The 27,861-nt window shown below is 45.6% G+C and overlaps 1 protein-coding gene across 1 annotated transcript in view; it reads left to right on the top strand.

Annotated features, from left to right (window-relative positions):
• Positions 1-27,861, top strand: part of VWA5B2 (von Willebrand factor A domain containing 5B2) — a 453,973-nt gene that overhangs the window by 419,032 nt on the left and 7,080 nt on the right. The window contains exons 54-58 of the mRNA XM_029617330.1: positions 60-197; positions 2,193-2,312; positions 6,612-6,686; positions 9,531-9,600; positions 16,519-16,645. Coding sequence (XP_029473190.1) covers positions 60-197; positions 2,193-2,312; positions 6,612-6,686; positions 9,531-9,600; positions 16,519-16,645 — 530 coding nt within the window. The remainder of the gene's footprint in view (positions 1-59; positions 198-2,192; positions 2,313-6,611; positions 6,687-9,530; positions 9,601-16,518; positions 16,646-27,861) is intronic.

The raw sequence follows: 27,861 nt of genomic DNA, 5'->3' as shown, positions 1-27,861 counted from the left end.
CATGGCTGACATGGTTAAAGTGACATCTTCTTCCGGCTTGTGCTATCTTGTGGCTTTAGGTTCCTCGCGTAGATTCCGTCTGAAGGCAATTCAGTGCAGCAAAGGCTGTGGCGTGGTGTCCACTTACACATACCTAGAGCCCATTGACTTTGTGACACAGGAACCACTGCGAGAGACCCCAGGCATCCGCAATGCAGGTAAGACCCTCAGGGGACCTGAGCAAGACTCTGTCTTTAGGGCCAAAGACTGGACACCTTGCGGAATCTGAGGCGGCCTGGCTTTACTTACTCTGGAGCCTTTCCCCGAGGAGCCTCAGGTCATCATCCCTTGTAGAATTTCCTTTCCATCGACAACAATGGAAGCATGATATGATGATGATTATTGACAATTGTTATATTTGCAATTATATAAATAAAGTTTAAACTTAGGTTGGGGCAGCAGGGTGTGGGGTACCAACTGCTTAAGCCCCGTGACTGTAGAGAGCCACGGGGACCTAGAAGGCTGCATCTGTGAGTAACAGCTGCACTAGTATTGGAAGTTATTTAGAATAAGGCAGGGCTTTGTGGATAGATATGAGAAGGGAAGAGGGACTGTGGGGATACTAAACTATATGGGGACCCGACGTCACGAGTGCAGGAGATCGCTCCTGGACCCCCGCTGGACTCCCAGGGACTTTTGGCCAGCTTGGGGGGGGGCCTCCTGACCCCCACAAGACTTGCCAAAAGTCCAGCGGGGGTCCGGGAGCGACCTCCTGCACGCGGGCCGTATTGCCAATATTCGAAATGGCGCCGGCGCTACTTTTTCCCTCACTATGTCGACATAGTGAGGGCAAAAGTAGCGCCGGCGCCATTTCGAATATTGGAAATACGGCCCGCGTGCAGGAGGTCGCTCCCGGACCTCCGCTGGACTTTTGGCAAGTCTTGTGGGGGTCAGGAGGCCCCCCCAAGCTGGCCAAAAGTCCCTGGGGTCCAGCGGGGGTCTGGGAGCGATCTCCTGCACTCGTGACGTCAGGTGACAGGAACCAAAATGGCGCCGGCGCTACCTTTGCCCTGTCATATGGTAAGGGCAAAGGGCCACCGGCGCCATTTCGTTTAACGCAGCCGTGGCCCGAGAGCGGGAGATCGCGCCGGGACCCCCCTACTGGACCCCAGGTAATTTAAAACATTTTGGGGGGCTTTGGGAGGGTGGGGGATTTATTTTAAAGGGTCGGGGTGGGTTTTAGGGTGCCGGTTTTCCCGCCCTCCCCCGATTTACGATTTTTTGACAATAAATCGGGGGAATTGTTATTGTATTGCGGCTCTAACGATTTTTGACGATTTAAAATGTATCTGACGATTGTTTTAAATCGTCAAAAAATGATTCACATCCCTAATAGTGGATAACACATTGAAGTCGTTGGTTCAGTGTGCTGCAGCAGTCAAAAAAGCAAACAGAATGTTAGGAATTATTAGAAAGGGAATGGTGAATAAAACGGAAAATGTCATAATGCCTCTGTATCGCTCCATGGTGAGACCGCACCGTGTACAATTCTGGTCATCGTATCTCAAAAAAGATATAGTTGCGATGGAGAAGGTACAGAGAAGGGCGACCAAAATGATAAAGGGGATGGAACAGCTCCCCTATGAGGAAAGGCAGAAGAGGTTAGGGCTGTTCAGCTTGGAGAAGAGACGGCTGAAGGGGGATATGATAGAGGTGTTTAAGATCAGGAGAGGTCTTGAACGCGTAGATGTGACTCGGTTATTTACACTTTCGAATAATAGAAGGACTGGGGGGCACTCCATGAAGTTAGCATGGGGCACATTTAAGACTAATCAGGGAAAATTCTTTTTCACTCAACGCACAATAAAGCTCTGGAATTTGTTGCCAGAGGATGTGGTTAGTGCAGTTAGTGTAGCTGGGTTCAAAAAAGGTTTGGATAAGTTCTTGGAGGAGAAGTCCATTAACGTCTATTAATCAAATTTACTTAGGGAATAGCCACTGCTATTAATTGCATCAGTAGCATGGGATCTTCTTAGTGTTTGGGTAATTGCCAGGTTCTTATGGCCTGGATTGGCCACTATTGGAAACAGGATGCTGGGCTTGATGGACCCTTGGTCTGACCCTGCATGGCAATTTCTTATGTTCTTTTGCTGTCTGCTAGAGTCCTGTCTTGAAGCTGCTTCATCTCAGGTTTGCTGTATGACCCTATGCAGGACTAAAATTCATCAAGCACCAGGGGTCTCGCTCTGGAAGCAGGCGCCAGCGCAGCTACTCTGCAGGCCTGGGACGGAGAAGCGGATCGGATGAGATGGAAGAATCTGTCCTATTAACAGGTACCAGCCTGAGCCCTGATTTACACTGATAGATATGCATCATGAATCCTGATTCAATGTGATGATCGGGGAGGGGGGGGTCTCCAGCCGGTGAAATCCAGGACGCTGGGGGACAAACGTTTGTAGTCAAACTTAGTGATTCCTACAGCTTCAAGGAGGTAGAGTGGCCCCTTTAAATCAGTGGGGTTTCCCTTTCCAAGCACGGTGCAATGGGTCTAGGCCCATTAAGCAGCCCTTTAAGCAGCCCTTAATGACTTACACAGTCACAGCTTAGCTCTTAAAATTTGTCTCTTTTATTTGCTCTCTGTTACTTCACATTCAGCTGTGTCTGTAACACCACCTCTAAAGCATGAATTCAAATCACCTTGACAAGCATAGGAAAAAAAACAAACCCCAACATATACTACAAGTTTTAAATAGCACAAGGTAGGAAGAGATCAATAATCCTAGAAACTCTGGGCTGATAAAACTAAGCAAATTCAATATCCCAGAGTTTTGGAGACTCAAGCCACAGCAGGCAGCCTGGGTTTTAAGCACCTGCAGTGCAGCAAGCAATAATGCTAATTAGTGACAGTGCACATCTGCAGAGCTTACAGGGCCCCAGTTTTCAGCAGCTTTCCGCTGTCAAACAGCAGAGTTCAGCAGTTACAAGTTTCATACGCAGAACTCAGCCAGCCACTCATACAAGCAGGACCGATCCAGAAAGGGTCGCAGGAGAACAGGCTCTCTCTCCGTGCTGAGCGCCCTCTCTCCCAACGTGCACCCAGCCACCTCTCCTGGGTGCGAGATACGAGATTTAAATGAGAGGTCGCGCTAAAAGGAGGCGCTAGGGACCGATTGCGCGCCCCTAGCACCTCCTTGGCCCAGGAGAGGTGGCTGTGTCAGCGGGTTCAGGAAATCAATGCTTTCCAAACCTGCTGATAGCGTTCGGTTAGGAAAAAGGACGCTGGTAAAACTGAGCATTCGTTCTCCTAACCAGACCGGTCGGCACTTTGGGTTTTTGTTTTTTTTTTACATTTTTGGTTCCTGCAACTTAATATCGCTAGGGTATTAAGTGGGAGGGTGTACAGGCGTTAATTTATCAGCGTAAGATGTGCGGATTGGCCGAACATTTTACTTACAGAATGCCGGGTCACTAAATGATAGCCTCATCAATGTGCATTTGCATGTGATGAGCGCTATTAGTTTTCAGATGTTACCCAGGTAGAGAGTCCATCAAGCTAGGTTGAGAGAACATTGCCCAAATCTCATCTTGGAGTGAGTTTCCTCACTCCAAAGGTCATCAAATCTTCACAAGAGACCACTGTTCTGTTCGTACGTCTCACGTAGAATGTCAAAGTGGCCCCTAACCCCTTACCGCACGGTCACGGTAGCTATCACACAGCCTAACGCAATTCAAAGAGGTGTTGTTAAAATTGGCATTACAGCTGTGCGATAGCGCTTCGCAGACAGGCTAACCCAGCCCACTCTCCGCCCCTAACTCCTCCTATTTTTGGAATTTGCATCGCACCATACGATATGGTGCTATCGCATGCGTTAATGGGGCTTTTCACATGCGAAAACGCCTTATCACATTTTGATAAATGACCCCCTTAGATTGTAAGCTCTCTGGGGATAGGGAAATACCTGCAGTACCGGAATGTAATCCGCTTTGAAGCGCTGAAAAGTAGAATATAAAAATCCACTACATACATAGATAAATAAATAAGATATTATATCAGGCACCCCATTGCTACAGGCATCTAAAGTATGTGGTCATAAGAAAGATGCACGTCCTTTTGATCAAATCAATATACATATATTTTTCTCCACTGCAAGCTGTAAATTCAAGAGTCAGGATGACACTAAGGAGGAGGAGGACATATTTATCGCAGCTCAGAAGACCATATTTTTTTAATGTTTCTCATGAGCCCTTGACTGCGAGTTAACTTTACCCCACCTCCTGGAGTTAAATTCCCCAAGTTAAAAAACATGTGTGCTGTGCGCCCAGCCTTTGGGTGTGCTTTCCTGCATCGGAGGGTAACAGTTAGTTTCACAATATAACAAACCCATATAGGCGACAAAGAGGTGGATCTCGTACCCCTGTCTACGAGTCTGAACTAGAGGGTAACAATGTTTTCATCTGAATGGAATTTACATGCGATGTGCGTTATCAGATATGCGTTTATTAGGGCGCGCGTTCTGGTCACGCTAATCTCTTTACTGCATCAGGCGCTATTGTTGCGTGCCCAAAATGCATCCCGACTTTGAGTAAACCCATGCGCTAGCTGGGTGCGTTTTGCAGAAATGTCTCTAGGGCGGGCTATGAGATGGACTTGGGTTAACAATGCAGGCGTGTCTCCTTGGCTCTGTCCCTGCTCATGGCCCCTGCTCACACCCCAGATCAGTGCAGGGAGGAAAAGCGTTACTGACACCTGCAGCCTTTCAGTATTCTCTGTCTCTGGCAGATGGTAGAGGTGCAAAACCTGCAATCTAAAAACCAAAGAAGATTCTGATTCAGGACTTTACTCCTGGGGGGAATCAAGAGATTCCCGAAAAGCAGGGTGTTAGTGGCCCTTGGGACCTCATTTCTGGATCTGTTGGGTGGGGGTCTCAGAAAGCCCTTCCCAGCAGTGGCTTCGGCACAACGGGTCACCCCAGAAAAATATTTGAAATTTTATTTCAGTGCTGTTTAAAATAGTTAAAAAAAAAAAAAAAAAAAAAGCAGGGAAGTGCTTTAAGATCCTCAAAAGATGCACCATTCTAACTCAGCAGTGCCTCTCCTCTTACAGGCCTTCCCATTGTTTGCGCTCATTGCCACGAGCCCATCTAGTCATGCCAACACCTGAAGACCTATGCCTCACAAGGTCTAGAAAGACAACATTCTCAGGATAAATCCCAGCCCTGTGTAACTCTCTATCACTAAACATTAGACCAGCAGCTAACCTGCCATGTTCAGGAAATTCCTAAAAACCTGGTCGTCTTCACTCCAGAAATGGAAACAGGGCTCACCACTCAAGATGTATCTTGTGTCCAATATGTTTTCTGGGCTGAGTGTCATCAGGTGTTGCTGCAAGAGATTTGTCAAGCGGCTGCTTGGAAATCGTTGCACACTTTCACCAGACATTATCGATTGTATTTCCAGGCTCCATATTCCATAGGATTTTGGGGAGAGTGGTGAGAGTGTCTCACCCTATGTAGGGAAACTTGGCTACATTGCAGCAGACCGAACTGATATGGGTATGAACAGAAAAGGAAAATTATTTGGAGGAGTCTGCTCATACTGGTATTTAATGTATAATGCAGAGTTGTTGAGGGATTCAATGATGTTCTCCTTGATTACTGTTGGAAGGGATTTCCGCCTTTGAGGCTTCACCTTTTTCCCCTGCTTGTTGAAGGGGTTTTTGGAGTCTTCGTTGTTACTGTTTATTTTTAATCGTCTTGGCTAGGGTACAAGTCAATACTGAGAGACTGGAGGTGGCACACTAAGTTATATGCAAAGTCAATGAAACATTTTTACTCTGTCTCCATCTGCTGGCAGGAAGGCAAAACCTAGGAGTCTGGACTGATCTGTGGTATTACAGGAACGAAAATTAGCAGGTAAGAACCAATTTTCCTATTCATAATCTTTTGAGTATCAATTCCTCTGTATGGGTTTGTGCAATGCTGTAGATTTACCAACCTAACCAAGTGTTGTGTTCAGCATAGCATGGGTTATTGGGAGTTTCTTCTCGTCACTTGGCACATTTGAGAGACATGTGAGGGAGGCATTCTCAGTTGTTGGTTCAATATTTTGGAATGCACTATTGGATCAACTGAGAACAATAATACGTCCTTAGCCTTTTAAAAAGCAGTTGAAACCTTTGTTATTTACGTCAGCCTTTGAAAAAGAGGTGACGTAGGTGGAGTTTAGGAAGATGATGTTTGTGAAGTGAGTCTCGTGTTTATTTTTGTTGTGCATTTGATATGCTTTCTGCACATTCGGTTTGTGAAAGTTTTTTTGTGACCTGCCTTGAATTTTGAGAAAGCCAGGATATAAATGTTTTTAAATAAGAATAAAGTACTTCTTGTCACTGTAATGCTAGATTGTGTTCTTTCAATGCTTCTGCCTGTTGTGGTTTTTATTTAACTGTGAGCCCCGATGTGTATTCTACATAGTGTAGACCCGTGTAACTAGATGTATGTACTCAGATATAAATCTGAACCTGCTGGAAATTGCTTTGAGCTCCACTAGTTGGAAAAGCGTGAAACAGATGATGATGATGATTGGATTCATTAATTGGATATTCATTTATCTCTCTGACTCTTACTGTGTTTCAGATCGCGCAGAAACACCTGCCTCTCCCATTAGCCTATCATCTGCTTGTGGCTGGGAGAAAGAGAGCTTCACAGAAGGTGAATATTACCGATAAAGAGTTCACCTCCTCTCACTCATGACATTACATGCTGGTCTGTACGTGTACAAGTATCCCCGTAGCTGTGTGTTCAGATAAATCCACATCAATCTGTTTGTGAATCTTCATACTCCCAGTGGGGTGCTTGCAGGTGAGGCAAGGCCGGTGCAACGGTATTAGATGCCCTAGGCAAACCTTACAGCTCTGCCCTGCCTTCACTGGTCCTCCCCTCACACAATTAAAAATGATGCATTTATAATGACAAATTTTACATGAAAAAAGACACGCAAAAATGTACATAAGTAATATATTTACATGCATTGCTGTGGTGCCAACCAAAAAACCCTACAAAAACGAGAAGTGGAGCCAATATGGTATTAAGCCTGTTATGCATGTTGGGTGTGAACTTGGCCCTCAGAAAGCCATGAGTAAACTGAATTCAATTACAATATAATAAACCTTCCATAACAAAAATGTATCAATAGGCTGAAATGTATCTATTCTATGTAGGCTATTCTAATGTATCAATATCAATAATGTATCAAATATCAATAATAATAATAATAATAATAATAATGTATCAATATCAATAATGTATCAAAAATGTAGGCTATTCTAATGTTTCAATAGGCTGAAATGTAAATATTGTGCTGTTCAATTTCTCCCCTTCCATCCCAAGTTTATTTTCCTTGTTTTTTGTAACTTTCCCTCTCCCTTTTTCTGATTCACTGTATTTAAAGTTCAAGGTTCTTATTGAAAATATTGTTTTTTACGTTACGTTATGCTTTACACTCCTTGTTATTTGTAAACCGGGTTGATGTGATGCCTATCATGAAACTCGGTATAACAAAAACAATAAATAAATAAATAAATAAAAAAACTGACAAAACTGAAACAGTAACACCTACTTATGATAAGGTAATACTTAAAATATTATACCAGGCCCTAAAACAGCAATACACCTCCTAATATGAAAACATGACAAGCTGAGCTGCTACATAGAAATTCATCTCGATCACACATGCAGAACACAGACAGACCCTCAAATACAGAGTAATGACACCCTAAAGTATAAATAGAATCATGCAGACAAAAACTGAACTGGAAACTGCAAGAAGCCAAACTCTGTATGGGGTGCAACAATGGCAAAACCGAATCACCATTGTTAAACTAAAAAAACCCCCAATAAAATCAAGAAATATAAAACATCAATCATAATAGTAAAACCATACCAATAAAAGAATAAATATTTCAAAACAGCTGATGAATAGAATATCCAAAGGTCCATATATTTTGCTCTCAGACCCACTCTTCTTTTCATTTTCTCACCCTGTTTCCCTCGTCAAGGACCATTGATCCCTGCTGGTCCGGCCTTTTTCACTTCTCCTTCTTTTCAAGCTCGTTGCTCTCCATTCATTCCGTTTCTCCCCCCTGGCAACCTACCCAAACTGTTTTAGACTATCCAATGCCTAGTTTCTTTCCTTAGTGCTTTATCACTCTAATCTTGCTCTCGCTATTATTTAACGCATATTCCTTGGTACTCAAAGTTGGTTTTTTGAGATGTTAATCAAAGTTGTTTTTAGATGTTTCTTGTTCTATGTAATTGCTCAAGGGCAAGCCTTTTTTGTTTCACTGTAAACCGGTTTGATTTGTATTGAATGCAAGAAGATCGGTATATAAAAGTAAAAAATAAATAAATAAATAAATATTCAGAAGCATTTAGCCAGTTAACGCAGAAGTTATCTGACTAAATGAGGATTTGGACACTTATCAAGCTAAATTCTAGTCAGATAACTTTTTAACTGGCTAAAATTTAGCCACATAAGTCAGGGACATAAATGGGAGGAGCTGAGTTAGCTGTATATGTTATCCAGCTAAGTCTGGTTTTCCCACAGACCTAAAGTTAGGGGGAATAAAGGAATGTTTTAATTTTGGCCCCTTCTTTTTCAAACTCTTCTACACGTGAGGTGCGCTTTATGTCAGAGCTGCAGAGATTTAGGAAAGCTGTATAAACTTTCCATATCTATTAAATGGCTGAGCGGGTTGGAAATTTTTTGTTCCCTGTTTTACATTCTACTTTTCATTTTGGCTGTTCCCTGTAATTTTGTTCATTTTATCAGTTTTTAGATATTTTTATTAGAATTGTTTCTGTACTGATTGTTTTATGTTGGTGTTTATATATTTGTTTTTTATTATTGCTGCTGATGTATGATGAACTTTTATTGATTATTATCTGTTATTGTTTGTGCAAACCTTTTACTGTCTCCTTCTGTTACTACGCTAAAAGTGAAATAAAAGACTAATGCTACAAAATAAAATAAATAGGCAGAACTTGGAAAACTAGGCAAACCATTTTAAACCATATCAATCCCCCATAAGTAAGTAGCGTCATTCCTACAAATGCGTAGCATCATTCCCCCATAAGTAAGTAGCCATAAGTAACCATTTTAAACCATATCAATCCCCCATAAGTAAGTAGCGTCATTCCTACAAATGCGTAGCATCATTCCCCCATAAGTAAGTAGCCATAAGTAACCATTTTAAACCATATCAATCCCCCATAAGTAAGTAGCGTCATTCCTACAAATGCGTAGCATCATTCCCCCATAAGTAAGTAGCCATAAGTAACCATTTTAAACCATATCAATCCCCCATAAGTAAGTAGCGTCATTCCTACAAATGCGTAGCATCATTCCCCCATAAGTAAGTAGCCATAAGTAACCATTTTAAACCATATCAATCCCCCATAAGTAAGTAGCGTCATTCCTACAAATAGGGAGTCACACATTTGTGCAAACAGAAGGCAGTGCGGCCATGCTAAGTGCTCCCCATTTCTTTGTTTCAGGTCACATGCAGAGCCTACCTGTCCTCCCCATGGGATCTCAGAGGTCAGTGGAGAATTTCTTTGGGTCCAGGTATGTGCGACTCTCATGTGGTCTTTTCAAGGAAGTGGTGACGGGTCATATGGTGGCAGTGGCAGGACGTTTGTCATTCTGCTACAAGTTAGACTAGTGCAGAGAACGGAGAGGATTGCTTTATTGAGAATATGTTTTCTGTATGATGGTTGATCAGACAAGTTTAGGAGTATTTTTTGGCTTTTCATGAAAGCCTTACAGCCGGCAAAATCAACAAGAACAAAACCGATTGCCTGACTAATCCTTTCGCTGTATTTTAATTAACTAGAATGTTATCAGTGGCTAACGAGGTGTTCTTGATGTTCCCTCTCCATCCCGTGCCAGGCTGTGTACAACCAGGGACAGTGCTTTTTCTGTCGCGGCACCTATTTTGTGGAACACTCTTCCACACTTGTTTAGCAGACAGCCTAAAAACTTTCAAATCCTTATTAAAAAACATGGCTGTTTAAGCAGGCTTTTTACCAAACCATGGCACTTGTAAGCATTTCCTGATTCGGCTACTGCCTGTCCATGGTCAAGCTTATTTATTGATATATGTTTGTAATGTATATTTTTATTTTATGTATGTTTTATGCTGTACATCACCTAGGCTTTTTTAAGTCGATTAATAAATTTAAATAAAATATGAAGATACAAAAAAATAAGAGAACAATGGAATAAGACGTGGGCTGACAGACAGACAGCGCATGTTTCTTTATCGTACCCCAGATCAGTCCAGATGCATGGGTTTTTCTCCACTACCAGCAGATGGAGACAGAGAAGAAAAGCTTTTACTGTAGCAGTAGAACATTAGACAGTGTGCCCCCAGCGTTCTCCAGCAGATGGAGAAAGAGAAGAAAAGCTTTTACTGTAGCAGTAGAACATTAGACAGTGTGCCGCCAGTGTTCTCCAGCAGATGGAGACAGAGAAGAAAAGCTTTTACTGTAGCAGTAGAACATTAGACAGTGTGCCCCCAGCGTTCTCCAGCAGATGGAGACAGAGAAGAAAAGCTTTTACTGTAGCAGTAGAACATTAGACAGTGTGCCCCCAGCGTTCTCCAGCAGATGGAGACAGAGAAGAAAAGCTTTTACTGTAGCAGTAGAACATTAGACAGTGTGCCCCCAGCATTCTCCAGCAGATGGAGACAGAGAAGAAAAGCTTTTACTGTAGCAGTAGAACATTAGACAGTGTGCCCCCAGCGTTCTCCAGCAGATGGAGACAGAGAAGAAAAGCTTTTACTGTAGCAGTAAAACATTAGACAGTGTGCCCCCAGCGTTCTCCAGCAGAAGGAGACAGAGAAGAAAAGCTTTTACTGTAGCAGTAGAACATTAGACAGTGTGCCCCCAGCGTTCTCCAGCAGATGGAGACAGAGAAGAAAAGCTTTTACTGTAGCAGTAGAACATTAGACAGTGTGCCCCCAGCGTTCTCCAGCAGATGGAGACAGAGAAGAAAAGCTTTTACTGTAGCAGTAGAACATTAGACAGTGTGCCCCCAGCGTTCTCCAGCAGAAGGAGACAGAGAAGAAAAGCTTTTACTGTAGCAGTAGAACATTAGACAGTGTGCCCCCAGCGTTCTCCAGCAGATGGAGACAGAGAAGAAAAGCTTTTACTGTAGCAGTAGAACATTAGACAGTGTGCCCCCAGCGTTCTCCAGCAGATGGAGACAGAGAAGAAAAGCTTTTACTGTAGCAGTAGAACATTAGACAGTGTGCCCCCAGCATTCTCCAGCAGATGGAGACAGAGAAGAAAAGCTTTTACTGTAGCAGTAGAACAAAACCTGCAGTCAGTCTGAAGGCTCCATTCTGGGACCATCCCCCTGGTTGAGTAGGGGTGAGCAGAGGGTCAGTGGTCCTGAGGGTTGCTGTACCCATATTCAGTGGGGGAGATCTTGATAACCAGTGGTCTGGCTCCGTCAGGTCACCCCTGGTTTCTTCTTTCATAGTCTTCCTGAAACGCTCTGAATACACAGAATAGGAAAGTATACATTTTATTTATTTCTGAGGATGCTGTCTTTAAATTAAAAAAAAAAAGAGCAGCAGAGCTGGCATCTCCCAGTGGGGAGCTGCGGTGTGAGGGGGAAAGGGTTCCTTATTGTCCCCGCAAATCAGTCCAGATGGATGGGATTTTCTCCCCTACCAGCAAGTGGAGAAAGAAAAAAAAAGCTTTCCTGACCCTGTGTTACTTAAGTTAGCGTGCCAGCTGCAGTCCCTCAGTATTTCTCTGCTCCAGCACATGCTAGAGGTGCAAAACTTGCAGTCTGGAGCTTTGATTAAAAAAAAAAAGAAGATAAGAGAGAAAGTTGCTCCCAGGATTGCTAGATGCCATTGAGGATCGTCCCCCTGGTAGATTAGGGCGGGCAGCAGGTTGGTGACCCTGATTTGTCTCTTCCCAGAGTCTGTGGGGTGACTGAAAACCAGGTGTCCCCACGTGGCCCTCAGTCCCTCTCCTTTTACTCAGCCAGAAGAAGATGACAAATTACTTTAGAATTACTTTAGAATTAGACAAATTACTTTAGAATTACTTTAGAATTACTTTAGAATTAGAAATTACTTTAGAATTACTTTAGAATTAGAATTAATTACAAATAACAATCCTGTTATTTGTAATTAATTCTAATTCTAGTTAATAATGTCAATTGTAAAGCCTGTTGCTAAGTTATTGTTAAATGTAAACCGCGGTGATGTATATCCTTACGTACTGCGGTATATAAAAATCTCTAAATAAATAAATAAATAAATGACATCAGGAAGGTATTTTTACTTTTCTGCTTTTCTGCTGCGTCTTGGTGGAGCAGGATGGAGAGAGCCCCACCGTCGAGGAGAGGAAGGCAGTTAGTGGCTGCTTCAGCGGGTGAGGTCGGGGATCAGCCGAAGAACGTCGCTGCAGGACTGTTAAGCTTTTTGCGGGTTGGGGAATCCTGCCCCTTTCCCAAACATGGCAGCGACTGCAGAGCGCGAGAAACACTGCCGGTCTTGCGGGGACAAGCGAAGGCATCGGGTTCTGTCTGGGCTCTGTAGCGGTGGTGCTGAAGGTGGGGAAGGCAGCCACAGAGGGCAGAAGAATGGCCCGATCAGCTGAGGCAGGCAGTGCAGGAATGGCAGCCGTGTCAGTCTGTCCTCATGGGGCAGGAGAGATCAGGGTGAAGCCCTGCTTCTCCTCCTCCTCCTCCATTGTCACCTGCCATGACGGATCTTGGAGTGCCCAGGAGGAGTCACAGGTAGCTGAGGATTGATTCCTCCGTGGGTGATTCTGACTTTGCAGAGACTTTATCCTCGGAGTTTGTGCTTTTAATGCACCAGGCTTTCCTAGCAAAGAAGGGAGTACCGGGGAAGCATTCCCCCTCACAGAGCCTTCCGTGGCTTGGCAAGTGTAGGAAAGTTGCCTCCCAGAGGGGCTCTAAAGTGCCTCTGTGCACTCATAGTCAGAAGCAGCTTGCAGTGGGTGCTCTGAGGGGGACGGGGTCCCTTGTCGGACCGTCTGGGGGACAATTAAACCAATGATCTCTGGGGGCTGAAGGAAGTTCCTATGGCAGAATGGGAAGACCCCAGGATGTTTTGAAGGAGCTTGCCATTAAGGAGACACAGGACGAGTCCGATCATGAGGGGGTGGAACCCATCACGGAAAGTATTCAGGGTCCAGCTAAGGCTTTTCCCTTCCATCAGACTGTTAAGAAGCTGGTCGTCGGGGAATGGGAGACTCCTGAGACAGGTCTAAAGGTTAGTAGAGCGGTGGTGAAGCTTTGCCCTCTGCTTCTGAAGCTTCCTAAGATGGATTATTGCTTCTGTCTTAGTGGTATCTAAGAAGACCACCATTCCGGTGTGTTATGACCATCGGTCGCAGACGGCTGCGACCGTGCCTACTCACTTCCTGTGTTGCTCTGCTCTCCTCTCCAGGCCTGCTCGTGGCAAGGGCTAGCCTCTACTGCCACGCATCTCAAGGTTCCTCGTGTCAGCTGGGACACTGCCGCCACCCACGCCGACCCTAGGCCTTCCTAGGTGCATGCGTGCACCACCAGGCCCTCTTTTGAAGATGCTACGGCAGGAACCTCAGGGGCGACCCTGACTGATGACATCACTGGGTCAGGGTTCTTGGTTTTTCGGTACTTGCCAAGTTCTTATGGCCTGGATTGGCCTCTGTTGGAAACAGGATGCTGGCCTTGATGGACCCTTGGTCTGACCCATTATGGCATGTTCTTATGCTCCAGCCCACAAGATATTGTTCAGCCATTCCTATGCATGGTTGTAACTAGCCAGGCAACTCTGGGAGAGGGAATTGACTAGAGGAGTGGAGAGTGCATGCTAGGGTGTGTATCCATAGAGTATAGATAATCCAGGGAGATGAAACATGGTGAAGGAGGATATGAATAATGGCCACAATTTTGTATTTAATGCGCCATGATATTAGTAACTAGTGTAAGTTTTTCAGGATAGGAGTGATGTGGGCTCAAAGTAGTGTACTGGTAAGTTAATGAATGACTACATTTTGAATTATTTGTAAAGGTCTTAAGATGTGTTTGGTTAGACCTGAGTATAGAGAATTACAATAATCAATGGACGAGAAAATTAAAATTTGGAGAATAGTACGAAGTTTGTGGGTTCTAGTTTGGGCTTTAAATGACGCAGCATTCCAAGTCTGAAAAATGAGCTTTGGACAACTGCTTTGATATGAGGGACCATAGAGAGTGTTGGATCCAGGAATCCACCTATATTACGGATTGTTTGTGAAAAAGGAATGGTCGCAAGAAGAGTCAGGGATAAGGAAAGCAGGTTGACAGCTAAGGACAAGAGCCTCAGTTTTACTGAGGTTTGCAGGAAAGTTTATTGTTATGCAACCAGGAGTTAATAGAATGGAAGCGTAGGGATGCAACTTGCACAGTGGTGGGCCAGGTAGAGCATAGTGGAAAATAAGATTGTATATCATCGGCATAGATTTTGTAGGTGACTCCTAGTTGAGCGAGTAAATGGCAGAGGGAGTGATATTGAGTCCAAAAAGCCCAATGGAAAGGGATGAGCCTTGTGGTACTCCAGAAATGATTGGGTGCCATGGGGAAGTAGCTCCATGTAAACTGACTTGTTGTGAATGGTTGGAAATGTAAGAGGAGAACCATGACAGAAAAGAACCATTTATACCAACATCGGAAAGTGAGAGAATAGTGTGATCAAGAGTGTCAAAGACTGCTGAAAAATCCAAAAGGAGAAGATAGCAAGCATCAAAGCCACATTGATTGGCATCTAGACTTGAGATAGGAGTCTCAGTACTATGGAAAGAACAAATCCTGAATTGGTGTTGATCTAGGATAGAGTGCTCGTCAAAGAATTTCAAGAGCTGTTTCAGACCGATTCAATGAATTTTTTAAAAAAAGGCAAAGAAGAGATAGGATGGTAATTTGAGAAATTATATTGGATCAAGAGTAGGTTTCTTAAGAATCAGTTTAACAGAGGCTTGCTTAAGAGGAATTGGGAAATAACCAGATGACAGAAACAGATTAAGCAAGATAGGGAGCTATCTCATCATGGCAGCATTTCAGCTTTTCACACAAGGATCAAGTGTGCAGGTTGAACAGTTAATAGAATGGATGGTCTGTGAAATTTCTAATGGGAAATAGCAGAGAAGCTATCCCACATGGGGTCAGGGGAGAAAGGGGAAGAGGAAGGAGGAGGGGAAAGAGGAACATAGGTTCTGAATGTTTGAATGAAAGAAAGAAACAAAGGGTTCAGCCAAAGATTGACCAGAGTCTGAATGAGAAGGTAGAGGAGTAGCTGAGGGAGTTTCAGTTTGAGATTTAACCACATAAAATAATTTATGTAAGTTGTTAATGGCTGCCATGGTTTTACTATTGTAGTACATGCATTTGGTGGAGTTTGAGGCACTGTGGTGCTTTAAAAGTAATTGTTTGTAAGTAAGCAAGACTAGATAGGTTGTGTGGTCTTATTCTACGTTAAAAAGGGCGTAAAGTGTGAGGTGATCACATCTGCAGATAAGACAATTATTCACATTAGTTAAAATGTGAGGAGACTGTGAGGAATTGCAGGAGGACCTTGTGAGATTGGAGAATTGGGTATCTGAATGGCAGATGAAATTTAATATGGACAAGCGTAATGTAATGCACATGGGGAAAAGTAATCCCAACTACAAGTGCAGATTGTTGGGTTCCTTATTAGGAGTCACCACCCAGGAAAAAGGATCTTGAAGTCTTTGTGGACAATACATTGAAATTCTCGGCTCAGTGAGCGGTGGCGATCAAAAAAGCAAATAGGATGTGAGTTATTCTTAGAAAGGAAATTAAAACAGAAAATATCATATCGCCTTCATATCGCTCCACAGTGCGACTGCACCTTGAGTACTGTGTGCAATTCTGGATGCCCCATCTCAAAACAGATTTAGTGCAAAGAAGGGGTCGACAAAAATGTATTTATTTATAAAACTTGTTCAAGACTGGGTACAGTTAAACATTCATAAAATCACAAGACATATAAAATGGTCACTGGTCAGAGACAGGATGGACCTTTGACCCAGCATGGCACCTTTTATGTTGAGGCTGGTAGGGAGAATATACAGGAATTTTGGCTTTCTTTTGCCAGTTCCATTTATATTCCTTTCTAGATCACTCTGGAAGAACCCATCGTGAACTTTCCAATGTTTCCAGGAATTTATATGAAGAGCGTGCAGTCTGTTTTAGTATTTTTTCAGCTTTAGAGGCTGTGAATGCCCTCCCCCTGGAGATCCTCTGTGACCTGATCCAGAAGGGGAACTGCAGATCTTGAGAAAAGTGAGGTGTGGGGGTAGCGTTAATCCTAATGGGAGGGTACGTTATTCCTCTTTCCATACAGGTGTGAAGAAGAACTAACATAACTATAACTAACAGAGCTAAACTAACCTGGCAGGCTGGTGAATCGGTAGCCTCGCTGCTGGTGTTCCTCAGAGCTTGATCTTCTTTCAGCAGGTTCAGCCTCGGGAAGCGGAGAGTCTGCAGCTCCTCGGGGAAGCTGTCTCCCCTGAAACCGCCGTGTCTGTCTGCAGAGAGTGAGCTTTGCTGTGAGTCAGAGAGCCAGGACTATCTCCCATTGGTAAGGATGCCTGACCGCTGATGTTGACCCCCCACATCTCTGGCACTTGACCGCTAGATTTATAAGATGCATATGCAGCATTTGATCATCGTGTCTTTCCAGGGGGATACAGTGAGTGCTGGAAAGCTGATGCTGACTTGGCTGAGTCAGATATACTCAGAAAGGAGCCTCCTTCCTCTTTTACATACCAAAGTAACAGTTCCCCTAACCCAGCAATTCTCTCCCCGCTCGTTTGGAACCAGGGCTAGAATCTGGCACCAGGACCCTTCATTCGCCACACCCTGGGGAATTTTCTTTACTGTAGGGCCCCACCCCAGAGCCTCTTCCCTGCAATCATGGGTCATGTTGTTCAGATAAAGTTAACCACAACTCACGAGGGGTAGTTACATGCTAGTATGCTAACCAGGTAAGCATGTTGGCAGATAACAGGGAAGGAATCCAGTTTCCTGATTCCCCTCCCTGAAGAGAGAGAGAGATTCTCCCTAGCCCTGTCTGAAGGTGGGAACATCCCAACCTCCAATACACATGCACACACACCCTTATTTAATTCACAATGCACCCCCTCCTTGACTGGGGAAGTGGAAGAAAGGCCTACACAATTAATTTTTTTTTTACTATCTCTTTAAAGATACAGCAGTTACAATAGCGTACTCAAAAAATGAAGAAGTCTCCAATAAACCATGTAAAGTACAAAGAAATTACCACAAGACGGCATATTATTAGTTGCTCTGGAAAAAGAATAAGAGCATGCTAATCCAGTCAGATAATAAAATATTATTCCATGAAGATACATGACTGTCTCCATTGCCAGTATATCTGCCTTATATTATTATATGCTTCTATATTAGCATGCAATGTGTTCTGTTAATTTCTAAAAGTATTTCGTTAATGACTGTAGTGTTGGGGTAGAGGAGTATAAAATGAGCCTATGTATATTTATATGCGATCTGGATCTGTGTATGTGCTTGGTGTTGTCTCTCTAGTGTTCTTTTGATGCAATCTTGGTTACACCTTTTATAGGGGATGGCAGCTATGGCCGTAAGCCTTGCTTGCTAGCTCCACTCCTGTCCCTACGCACTGCGGCTGAAATACGCTATAACAAGGCTCATGCCAGTACAAGAAACGTGATAGAGTGGACCTTCGGTGTACTCAAAGGCAGATTCAGATGTTTGGATTGCTCCGGTGGAGCCTTGCAGTACAGTGCAGAAAAGGTGGCAAGCATTATTTTAGCCTGCTGAATGCTACATAACATTTGTTTGCACTTTGGCTTGGACGCTGAGGTCGCAGAAAACTTGCCTCCAGATCTACTTCTCAAACCGGCAGCAGAGGTGGACAACACAGCGAGGGGCTATGATGTTCACCGAAGGACCATTGCCAATTATTTCTTGTGTAAGTTGTTATCAATTGCACCTATAACCCTTGACCCCTTGTCAGGATATTGATGCGGTCTTGATTCAACAAAATGCCTATGCTAAATCTTTTTATATTTTTCTTATTATAACAGTAGATTAGTTGCATATCGTGATTGGAGTCTGTCTTGTCATTTCAGCCTCACAAATGCAGGCATCTGTCACACAGTCTCCTACCTACTCTTAACGCTTGCACCACCCCCTCGGCCTCTCAACAAATCCCATCACTGGGGAGCAAAATTTAAATCCTGTTCTGTATTTTATTTCAGGAGCTGTACTCAGAAGACAACAGATGTACCAGGACCCCAAGGCATTATAAATAATTTTTTTCAAATTGTGCCAATAAATTTTTAGAACTTCAAGGACTCTGTTTTCTGGAATAAGGTGCCTGTGATACTAAAGGTATTTACATCCCTCTCCCCTTGTGCCAGCACATGTCATTGCTGCCAAGTGTCAACCTAGCACTCTCAGAAACTCCCATCCATTGCAGACGTGGGTCCACTTACCCTCTCACAAGGCCCCTGCATTGGCATTCCTCTCCTACCACATTGCTAATATGTGGTGTGACATCATGGCCTTCTCCCAGGGCAAGCAGGACGGTAGTTTTCACAGATGGGTGACATCATCAGATGGAGCCCTGTCATGGATCACTTTTGTCAAAGTTTCTAGAACTTTGGCTGGCACACTGAGCATGCCACCAACCCCGTGGCCACAGGGGGTCCCCCTTCAGTCTCTTTTTTTCCGTGCAGTGGTTGCCTCGCGGTTACTGGAGCTCTATGAAAATTTTCTCTTTACACTATTCCTCATGGAATAATTTGAAGTTTTTTTCAAGTTTTTCCCCGCTCCGGGGTGCACTATCGCACACTAATTCCTCTGGCATCCGGTAAGTTCATTTCACGCTTTTTGCGGTCGGTTCCCGGCTGTCCACCTCCCGGTGACCGACGGTCACTGACCGCAAGCCGCCTCTTTATCATGGCAACTGGTTTTCGGACGTGCCCAGAATGTCCACGGACTACGTCCATAAAGGACCCACATGACATCTGCGTCCTATGTCTTGGGCCTTCCCATGATATCTGTTGGTGTTCTAGCTGTGGTCAGATGACCCCAAAGGCCGACGCACCCACCTGGACAAGATGGAGCACTTGTTTAGTTCAAAGCAATCTGCTCCATCAACTCCGGTGCCGGGTGCATCGAGTCGTGGGGATCAAACTGACTCCGGACCTTCCCCATCAAAGCCCCACCGAGAAGACTGAAGAGTGGGAGACTGCCCCTCACCGGCATCGAGTCAATCGAAGACTTCAGCTTTGTTGTTCTCGGCACCGGAGAAGGACTGGGCCGAGCACCATGGGAAATATTGACACTGGTACAGACGTTAGTCACTGTCCGGTGCCAGCACCAACACCGTAGGGACAGGGGCCTTAGCCGAACCCCCTCTGAAGGGGCCCCATTCTCCTATGGACCTGGGAGCCCAGGGCATTCCCCAGCGATATCCGTGCCGGGCACCGACCCTCCGCGGACCCACGTGGATGCTCCGGTGACGCCCAGCCTGCCTCCTACTCCGGGATCTGTTTTCTCTGCACCTTCGTTTTGAGAGGAGTTGGACCTTGTTGTCCAACAGGCAGTGCTTAATACCCTTCAGGGCCTTCAGCAGCCACCGACACCAGCCCCCATGCCAGCAGTGGAACCAGCGCCTTCTGTTGGGGCCTCTCCTTGATAGGCTGGACGTGCTACTCTGTGCCTTACCAACTTAAGGATCACCATGAGACTCTGCATCAGCTATCAACTACCACCTCTGATGCCTCCTCAGCGACCTGTAGAGGTCCACGTAGGGATACCAGGAAGCAGTTTTACAAACAGAGATACTAGCCTCCGGCCTCGCGTGCTCATACAGCTCGGTCCTCCCAAAGGGGCCACCCTCACCAACAAAGAGCACCTAGAGCTCAGCCAGCTCCCCAGCCTGGTCCTGCAGCGGGCTTTTGACTGGCATCCAGAGAGCAGGAACCAGTCCCCTCTGCCCGCACTGTCCAACCCCTCTGTGGAGGGTCGTCTCTGTCACTTCGTCAACAATTGGTTCCCAATTACCACCGACTGATTGGTACTATCCATCATAGCCTATGGTTACCGCCTGAAACTCCTCACTGTTCCTCCAGAATCCTCGCCCTCCTCGGTGTGAAGCCTTGTAGAATACGCAATGACCTTCGAATTAGAACTCTCGACCTTGCTCTGGTCCAGAGCCGTGGAATTGGTTCCCAGGGCTCAACGGGGATGATGGTTCCCCTCCCAGTATTTTCTCATCCCAAAGAGAACAGGTGGCCTCCGTCCCATTCTCAATCTTCGAGCCTTAAACAGGTTCCTTCGCAGAGAATGGTTCAGAATGGTATACCTGGGCACACCCTACTTCCGCTTTTGAATAAGGGGATTGGCTCTGCTCTCTGGATCTACAGGATGCTTATGCGCACATTGTGATTTTTCCACAACACAAATATCTGCGCTTCATCATAGGCTGCCGACACTTTCAGTACAGGATTCTCCCCTTCGGGCTGGCATCCGTGTCCTGAGTCTTCACAAAGTGCCTAGCAGTGGTGGGAGCACATTTACGCCGGAATGGGGCGCATGTGTTCTCATATCTGGATGATTGGCTTGACATGAGTCCGTCGAAAGAGGGAGCTCCTCAGTCCGTCAACATGATGTTAAGCCTCCTCCAGTCACTGGGTTTCCTCGTGAATTACCCGAAATCCCAGTTGACTCAATCCCAGCGACTGACCTTCATTGAAGCAGACCTGGACACCACGGTAGCCAAGGCTTTCCTCCCCAGCAAACGCATAGCCACCCTGACCGGGCTGGCCACATTCATCTGATGCCGGCAGATGGCCTACGCCCACCTTTCCTGCAGTTGCTGGGCCACATGTCCCCCCAATGTCCCCCCAATGCACGTCACCCAATGGCCCACCTAGCCATGAGGGTCACACAATGGACCCTGCAGTCTCAGTGGCACCAAGCCACTTAGAAACTCTCGGCAATGGTCCAGCTAACCAACCCACTCCAGCTCTCCCTTGCCTGGTGGGCGCAGAAATCCAACTTGAACAAGGGACTTCCTTTTCAGCCCCCGGCTGCTCAGGTAACTTTGACCACGGACGCTCCAACCTAGGCTGGGGAGCCCATGTCAACGGCCTACAAACATAAGGTCTATGGTCAAGAGCCGAGGCGGCCTGCCAGATAAACTTCCTGGAACTCCGGGTGATGCGTATGCCCTCTACGCATTCCAGGACTGCCTGTCCATCAAAGTTGTCTTGATCCAGATGGACAACCAGGTAGCCATGTGGTACATGAACAAACAGAGGGGCACAGGCTCTTATCTCTCTTCCAAGAGGTGGGGCAGATTTGGGCCTGGGCCCTGTCACGTTCCATATTCCTGTGGGCCATCCACCTGACGGGCCCCGAGAATGTAGTAGCAGACCGACTCAGCCGGACATTCCAGCTCCACGAGTGGTCCCTGAACCTCTGTGTAGTGGGCAGAATCTTCCGCCAGTGGGGTCAGCCAGACGTAGATCTCTTTGTGTCCTCGCAGAACCACAAGGTGGACCGATTCTGCTCCCTGCACGAAGCCGAACGAGACCAGCCTTGGATGCTTTCACCCACTCCTGGAGTGGAGGCCTCCTATATGCGTACCCTCCGATTCCGCTAATAAGCAAGACTCTCGTGAAGCTACAGCAGGACCGAGGCTCCATGATCCTCATAGCCCCACATTGGCTATGAGGATCATTCCCCATTCTTTGCGACCCCTCTGTCCAGGAGCCCATTCGCCTGGGCACCTCGCCCGACTTCATCACACAGGATCAGGGCAGGCTGCACTACCCAAACCTCCGATCGCTTTCCCTAACAGTGTAGATGTTGAAAGACTAATACTACGATCCCTTGACCTTTTTGATAATGTCTCGCAAGTCCTCATAGCTTTTCAGAAGCCTTTCACACGGAAGTCGTACCATGCAAAGTGAAGGAGGTTCTTGATCTGGTGCATGCAGGAGGGTCTCGATCCACAGGGAGTTCAAACAAATCCAGCACTGGTGGCATGACACTAGAAGGGAGGTAAAATAAGACTGCCAAAAGTGAGGCATCAGCATTCAGGACTGGTGGGGGGCCACCATGTGATGTGATTTTGACCCCCCCTCGAGGAGCTAGTCCTGTGTGCCCAGAGATCATGGCTGGTATAGCCGCACTGTACAGCACTGCCACAGGAGCAAGTGAAGAAGGTCCGGAAATACCTCCAGGCCCTATGTGCCCAGCAGGGGCCGCAGGAAGGTATGTGTTGTTGCTTTGATGAGACAAAAAGCAAATAGTTTAATGGTCATGTAAAGGACACAAACCTATATTGTAGGAAGCTTGCGGTCTATATAAGTTCAATAAGGATAATATATAAATAATAATCACGCATGGCAATTAAAGGTTTGCCTGAAATAGTGCCAGCCTATATCAACTCTGTACAATTGATAAATCTTGACAAATAACTCCCTCCAGCCCATCCTTCATGACCCTTTGCCCTCTGTTGAATCTTATTTACGCTTTGATATTTCTCATTTCAGACACCTCCAGCATATCTGGGGAGGACCAGGAGGAGGATGGCAAGGTGCCCCCACCACCACCACCTCAAGCACCACAAGCTGAAGCACCAGCACCTCCACCACCCGCTGCAGCATCCACTTCTCCCACCCCACTGTCCATGGAAGCCGATGAGATTGTCGTCAATAATGATGATTGTCTTGCGCCAGATGATAGACTTGAGCCAGAGGCAGCAGGTCGTTGGTTCCTGGAAGCTGACATAGCATCCGGGGAAGGGCCATGAGAGCCCTCTCCCATCCAGGGAGCTGTGCTGGCTCTCCAGGTCCAGATGACCCACAGTCTGGATGCCCTGGAGGGCCTGGTGTTGCGGATGGTGGCCAGCTTTGCAGACCTGTGGCATGGCCAGCAGGAAATGATTGAGCTGCTGCAATCTATGGCAGCAGCTCAATTACTGATGCATGACCCAGGCTCCATCAAGCCGGCCACCATCTCCCCATCAGTGACCATCTTCCTCAGCCCCCATGGACCTTAGCCCCTGGCCCCTCTTTATCCATGCCCCTCCTCCCCTGTAAATATGTTAATTATTATAATTTTGTAAAAAAAAAACAACAAAACCTGTATTACTTTTAATAAGATTTTTGATAAAACATTTTGGTGGTTGTCCTGTGTACAAAGCGCCCAAGGGAGAGGAATGTAATATTGTTTGAGGGAAGGTGATGTTACAGATGCTGGTGAGTATGGTGGGGGGGGGGAAGTGGATGATGATACCAAGGGAGAGGCATGACAGTGATGGTGGGGGAAGAGGGGAGGGAGACAGCAATGATGCCAAGGGGTGGGGTGGGTACGTGAGTAGAAGAAAAGAGATTGTGCCATATCATCTGATATGTCTTATATTTGCATGGTTTAAAAATCATGTTTAATGTTGGTTACTAATTTCCTGGACTATTTTTTTTTTTTTATAAAACAGAGCCCCAGATGGGCCCCCATTCCCTCTAGCCTAGTGTACAGTTCAGGGCCAGGATCCCCACCCCAACTGTGACCCAATTAATCTTTACAGTAGTAATTCGGACAACTTGAACTTTGTCAAAACAAGATTCCATAAATAGGAAACAGAATTCATTGCTTACATTGAACAAATACTTTTATTTGGCTAATACTCATGGGCGTTTCAGAGAATGCAAAGCACTGGCTACATCTCGGATGCGCTGATCAGATTGTTCATCAAGCTGGACTGAGAAGCCGCTGCCTCTTTGATCTTGTTGCATATTTCATTGAGTTCCTTGTGTAGTAACTCGTTGTGCCTCTCCTGTCATGACAACATTTCGGACATGAAGTGTTTACTCAGCCTATTGATGCCGAACAAAGCCTCTTCAAGGTCATGTGGTGCTGTTGCCTCATCCAGGGCTGGTGCCGCTGATGCCTTGGCAAGGGCTGGTGCCTCAGATGTCTCAGCTCCCCAAGTTTCAGATATAACCTCCATCATGTTGTGATAAGGGCCTGGGTATCGTTATCCTGGACTAGTTTGCTGGGGGACTCCTTGGTTGACGAAGGAAAGACAAATTCTGGTGTGGGAAGGGATTGTGTCTCTTCCTCCACGACATCTGCCACATTATTGTCAACTCCATCTCTGGAGAAAGATGGAGAAAGACAAGTTGAAGTTCTTTATATAGTTCTCAACTGTTGCTCAACTAAGAGCCCTAAAGAAAAACATGCAATGCAAACAAGGTGGCCCTTTCAAAATTCATATCTTCACTTGCTCCTGTGCCAGTGCCATGATCTCCAGGCGCACAGTTCTCAGGACTAGCTCTTCGAGGGGGGTCAAAACCACATCACCTGGTGGCCTGCATGCTGATGCCTCACTTTTGGCAGTCTTTTCTTTTACCTCCCTTCTAGTGTCATGCCACCGGTGCTGGATTTGTTTGACCTCCCTGTGCGTTACCGACAGGAAGCTGACATCCAACACAATCCTCTCCCAAATCTGTTTCTTCGTAGAAGCAGAAGCCTTTGATCTGAAGAGAACTTTGTAGTTCTCGCAGATGGCGGGCAGCACAGTAGGTCCTTCTTGCCATCCGTAAAGCGAGTATCAGGTGTTTGCGTTTTGGATGCTTGGCTACCACCAGTGCCTGCCTGCTCTTCAACATCTCCAGCCTCTCTTGCCACCTAAGAAAAGGTTCGTTTTGCAGCCTTGACAATCTGTCTCTGCTTGTCGGGACTGTGAATAAAAATAAACAGCGCATACATCAGTTATTAATAAACAATACATTTCAATTCAAAATAACATGTTGGAATATCAACTATTCACTGAGTTATGTCAGCATAACTTTCCACTAATAAGTAACGAAAGAAGAGAGAAGCTGGCCACATGGCTAGTATTAACAGATACCAAAACATGCAGTTAATGGTAAGAAAAAAAAGAAGCAGGGCACATGGACAGCATGAAGAGATCCCAAAAAATGCAGTTAATGAAAGGAGCAGGACTTGGGTGACAGACTACAGGCATGTAACGAGCGGCCACGTGTTGATCATCCTTCTTCTTTCTTGGACGCCCACGATTCTGACCCTCTGTTACGGGCCTGTACTGGGCCGCCCAAGTCATGAGCATCCAGGAAAGGAGCAGGGCGACCGAGTACAAATCATGGATGTCCTGCTTCTTTTTTGGATGTCCATGATCCTAACCATCTCTTACCTGTTCAAAATGAAGCAAAGCTAATGTTGATCTCTATCTTGATATTCCTGCGATATGCAAAAGGACAGTCGTACTTCCAGCAGTGGTTTATATACCTCCCAGACAGGATTATGATGCACAGCATGATGTCACATTGGGGGAATTATGATAGATTTGAAAATGAATAAATTGGAAATTCTTATTCTGTCTGACAGATGTATGCCCTTTTGACAGAAGTTCAGCATGTCCACAAGCCACACGCAGGATACAGTATGGATGTCTGATACAAGAAAATGAGTAGCGCTATGGAGGCTTTTTTTTTGTCCACACGGGTTTTTTGGCACCATTGTGATTTGTGTCTCAATGAATACTCTACTCTGAATATGGGGATTGGGGAATATGGGGAATACTCTGGGTCAAGGTGATGGAGGATTTCCCATTGAAAAGGGACTTCCAGACATGTTTCACTGTCTTAGTGTTATTTATGCATGAGGCATGTCTGGCTAAGAGAGCAGCAGGTATTACTCTATGTCTCCATCCCAGGCTTCTGGGATTTTCCAAGCCACTGAAAACTCCCATGCAGCAAAAAGGAAATGTTTGGAAGAGCGTTCGCCAGACTCTGGGTCTTTCCTTTCAGACAGGTGGCACTGTCGATGACACTGATAGCTCAGAGGATCTGGGAGTGGCTGTGGGGGATTCCCCAATGCCTGACGCGGCAGATCTGGCCACGAATACAGATACACGTGTGCACACTTTTTCTCTGCGTGACAGTTTCTTGTCGGGAGCGCAGGTGCTTGTGCGCGTATTTCTGTGGGTCCTTAGAGTTACTCTAGAAGGTCTCCGGGGCACACACCAATGCCGGGTGGTGTGTGCCCCGGAGACCTTCTAGAGCCAACATTCAGGTGAGCTAGGCACCGGGGACGAACAAGTCCAAGCGCCTTATCTGTAAGACTTGTCATCTGAGGGCAATGCAGACTTTGCTCTCTCTATGCCTGCATTAGTGCGCTCTAGTTGCTCAAGGTGAGTTGGCTACTAGAGATTTCACTGATGTTGGGACTTCCCCTTGGTCTATGGTGGCTCTGGAGGAGAGTGGAGTGTGAAGCAAGACAATGCTCAGTTCTCCTTCCCTTTGTAAGATGGCAGAGGCCTCCCCGAGTGAAGGGTTGGGGAGGGCCAGCTTTGGGCCTCGGGAAAGATCCCTCCTCCTTCTCCCGGGGGGACATTGTTCCAGGGCTTGTAGACCTTTCTGCTGTGGTGCCCGGCAGAGCCGAAGCAATCTACTAAGTAGGGGTCATGTGCTCGGGCCTCCCATTTGTCATCCATATGTGGCAAACACTGTAGGGAGGCTATCCCTGGCTGTGGATCAGGATAAGTCAGTGGTTTCTGATGGGGACTTGGTTTTCTCACTTCTGGAAGAGGGAGAAATTGCATCAGATTGGGAGCTTCAGACTCTACTCAAAGTTGAGTTGTAAAGACTGTTGGCTCAGACCCTGAAGATGCTTGATGGGACCGGGCACGAGGCGACGGGCTTGCAATTGAAAGATCCCCTTTTGGTCACCTTAAGTAAGCGTCCTTCTTTCCCCTCCTGTATCCAATTCAAGGGCCAACTGACCGTGAGTGGTATGCCCCAGAGGCAAGTTTAAAAAAAAAAAGGGACGTGCTTTGGTGAGCTTGTGCTCCTTGGACCTGAAGGGAAGGGAACAGTTGAATGTAGTTCTGTTTGTATGTGCTGTTACAAAGTAAGCCACCATGACCGATTGACGACAAAGGAAACAATCTATCCTGCTATAGGTACCATGTCTTGGCGAGCAGAATATATATAATCTCGACTATTCAGAAACCTCTCTCTTCAGATATCTTTTAAATTATAAAATTGTATAATGTTTTGGAGAGCCACTGGAAGTGGAGGGGTGACAACTGGAACATTTGATTTATCTAATTTTGGATTTAGGCAAATATTCCAGTCACCTCTCATAATGCCATGTACAGAAAAGGATTTAAGCCTTTGAAATAAATTTGGAAAAATTTCCTCTGAATATTGGTTGGGACCATACATGTTAACCGATAATAACTTGGTACTAAACACTTTCCCCTCCACAATCACATATCTCCCTTCTTAGTTATCATTATCGGCAAGTTTTTTATTAATTAAGATACAAGTGCTCTGGTTCTGATAGAATATGATGAGGCAAGGACTGTTCCAAAACACCCCTTTACTCATTTTTCATGTTCAGATGTTAACATGTGAGTTTCTTGAAGGAATGCTGTGTGTACTCCCTGTTTCTTCAAATATTGTAAAATATGAGTTCTTTAAATAGGATTGAAGACACTTCTCACATTAAGAGAAATTGTCTTAAATCTCGAGCTGACCACCAGGGACTAAATATGGAATAATTGATAAAAATACAAAAAAGTAAAAACTTAAAAAATATTTTGAGAATAAAGACGGTGGCTATACAAAGAGATGGTTACAGAGTGGTCATCTTGGATATAGCTACCACACATAACCACACGTCAGGGTGTTCCCTTGATGGTTAGCAGTTGATGATCCTTTAAAAAAAAAAAAAGGGGGAACAGAGGTTTGG

Source organism: Rhinatrema bivittatum, chromosome 9, assembly GCF_901001135.1.
Source record: "Rhinatrema bivittatum chromosome 9, aRhiBiv1.1, whole genome shotgun sequence".
Taxonomy (NCBI): Eukaryota; Metazoa; Chordata; class Amphibia; order Gymnophiona; family Rhinatrematidae; genus Rhinatrema; species Rhinatrema bivittatum.
Note: the sequence above shows the minus strand (reverse complement) of the source record. Positions and strands in the feature narration are given on the sequence as shown.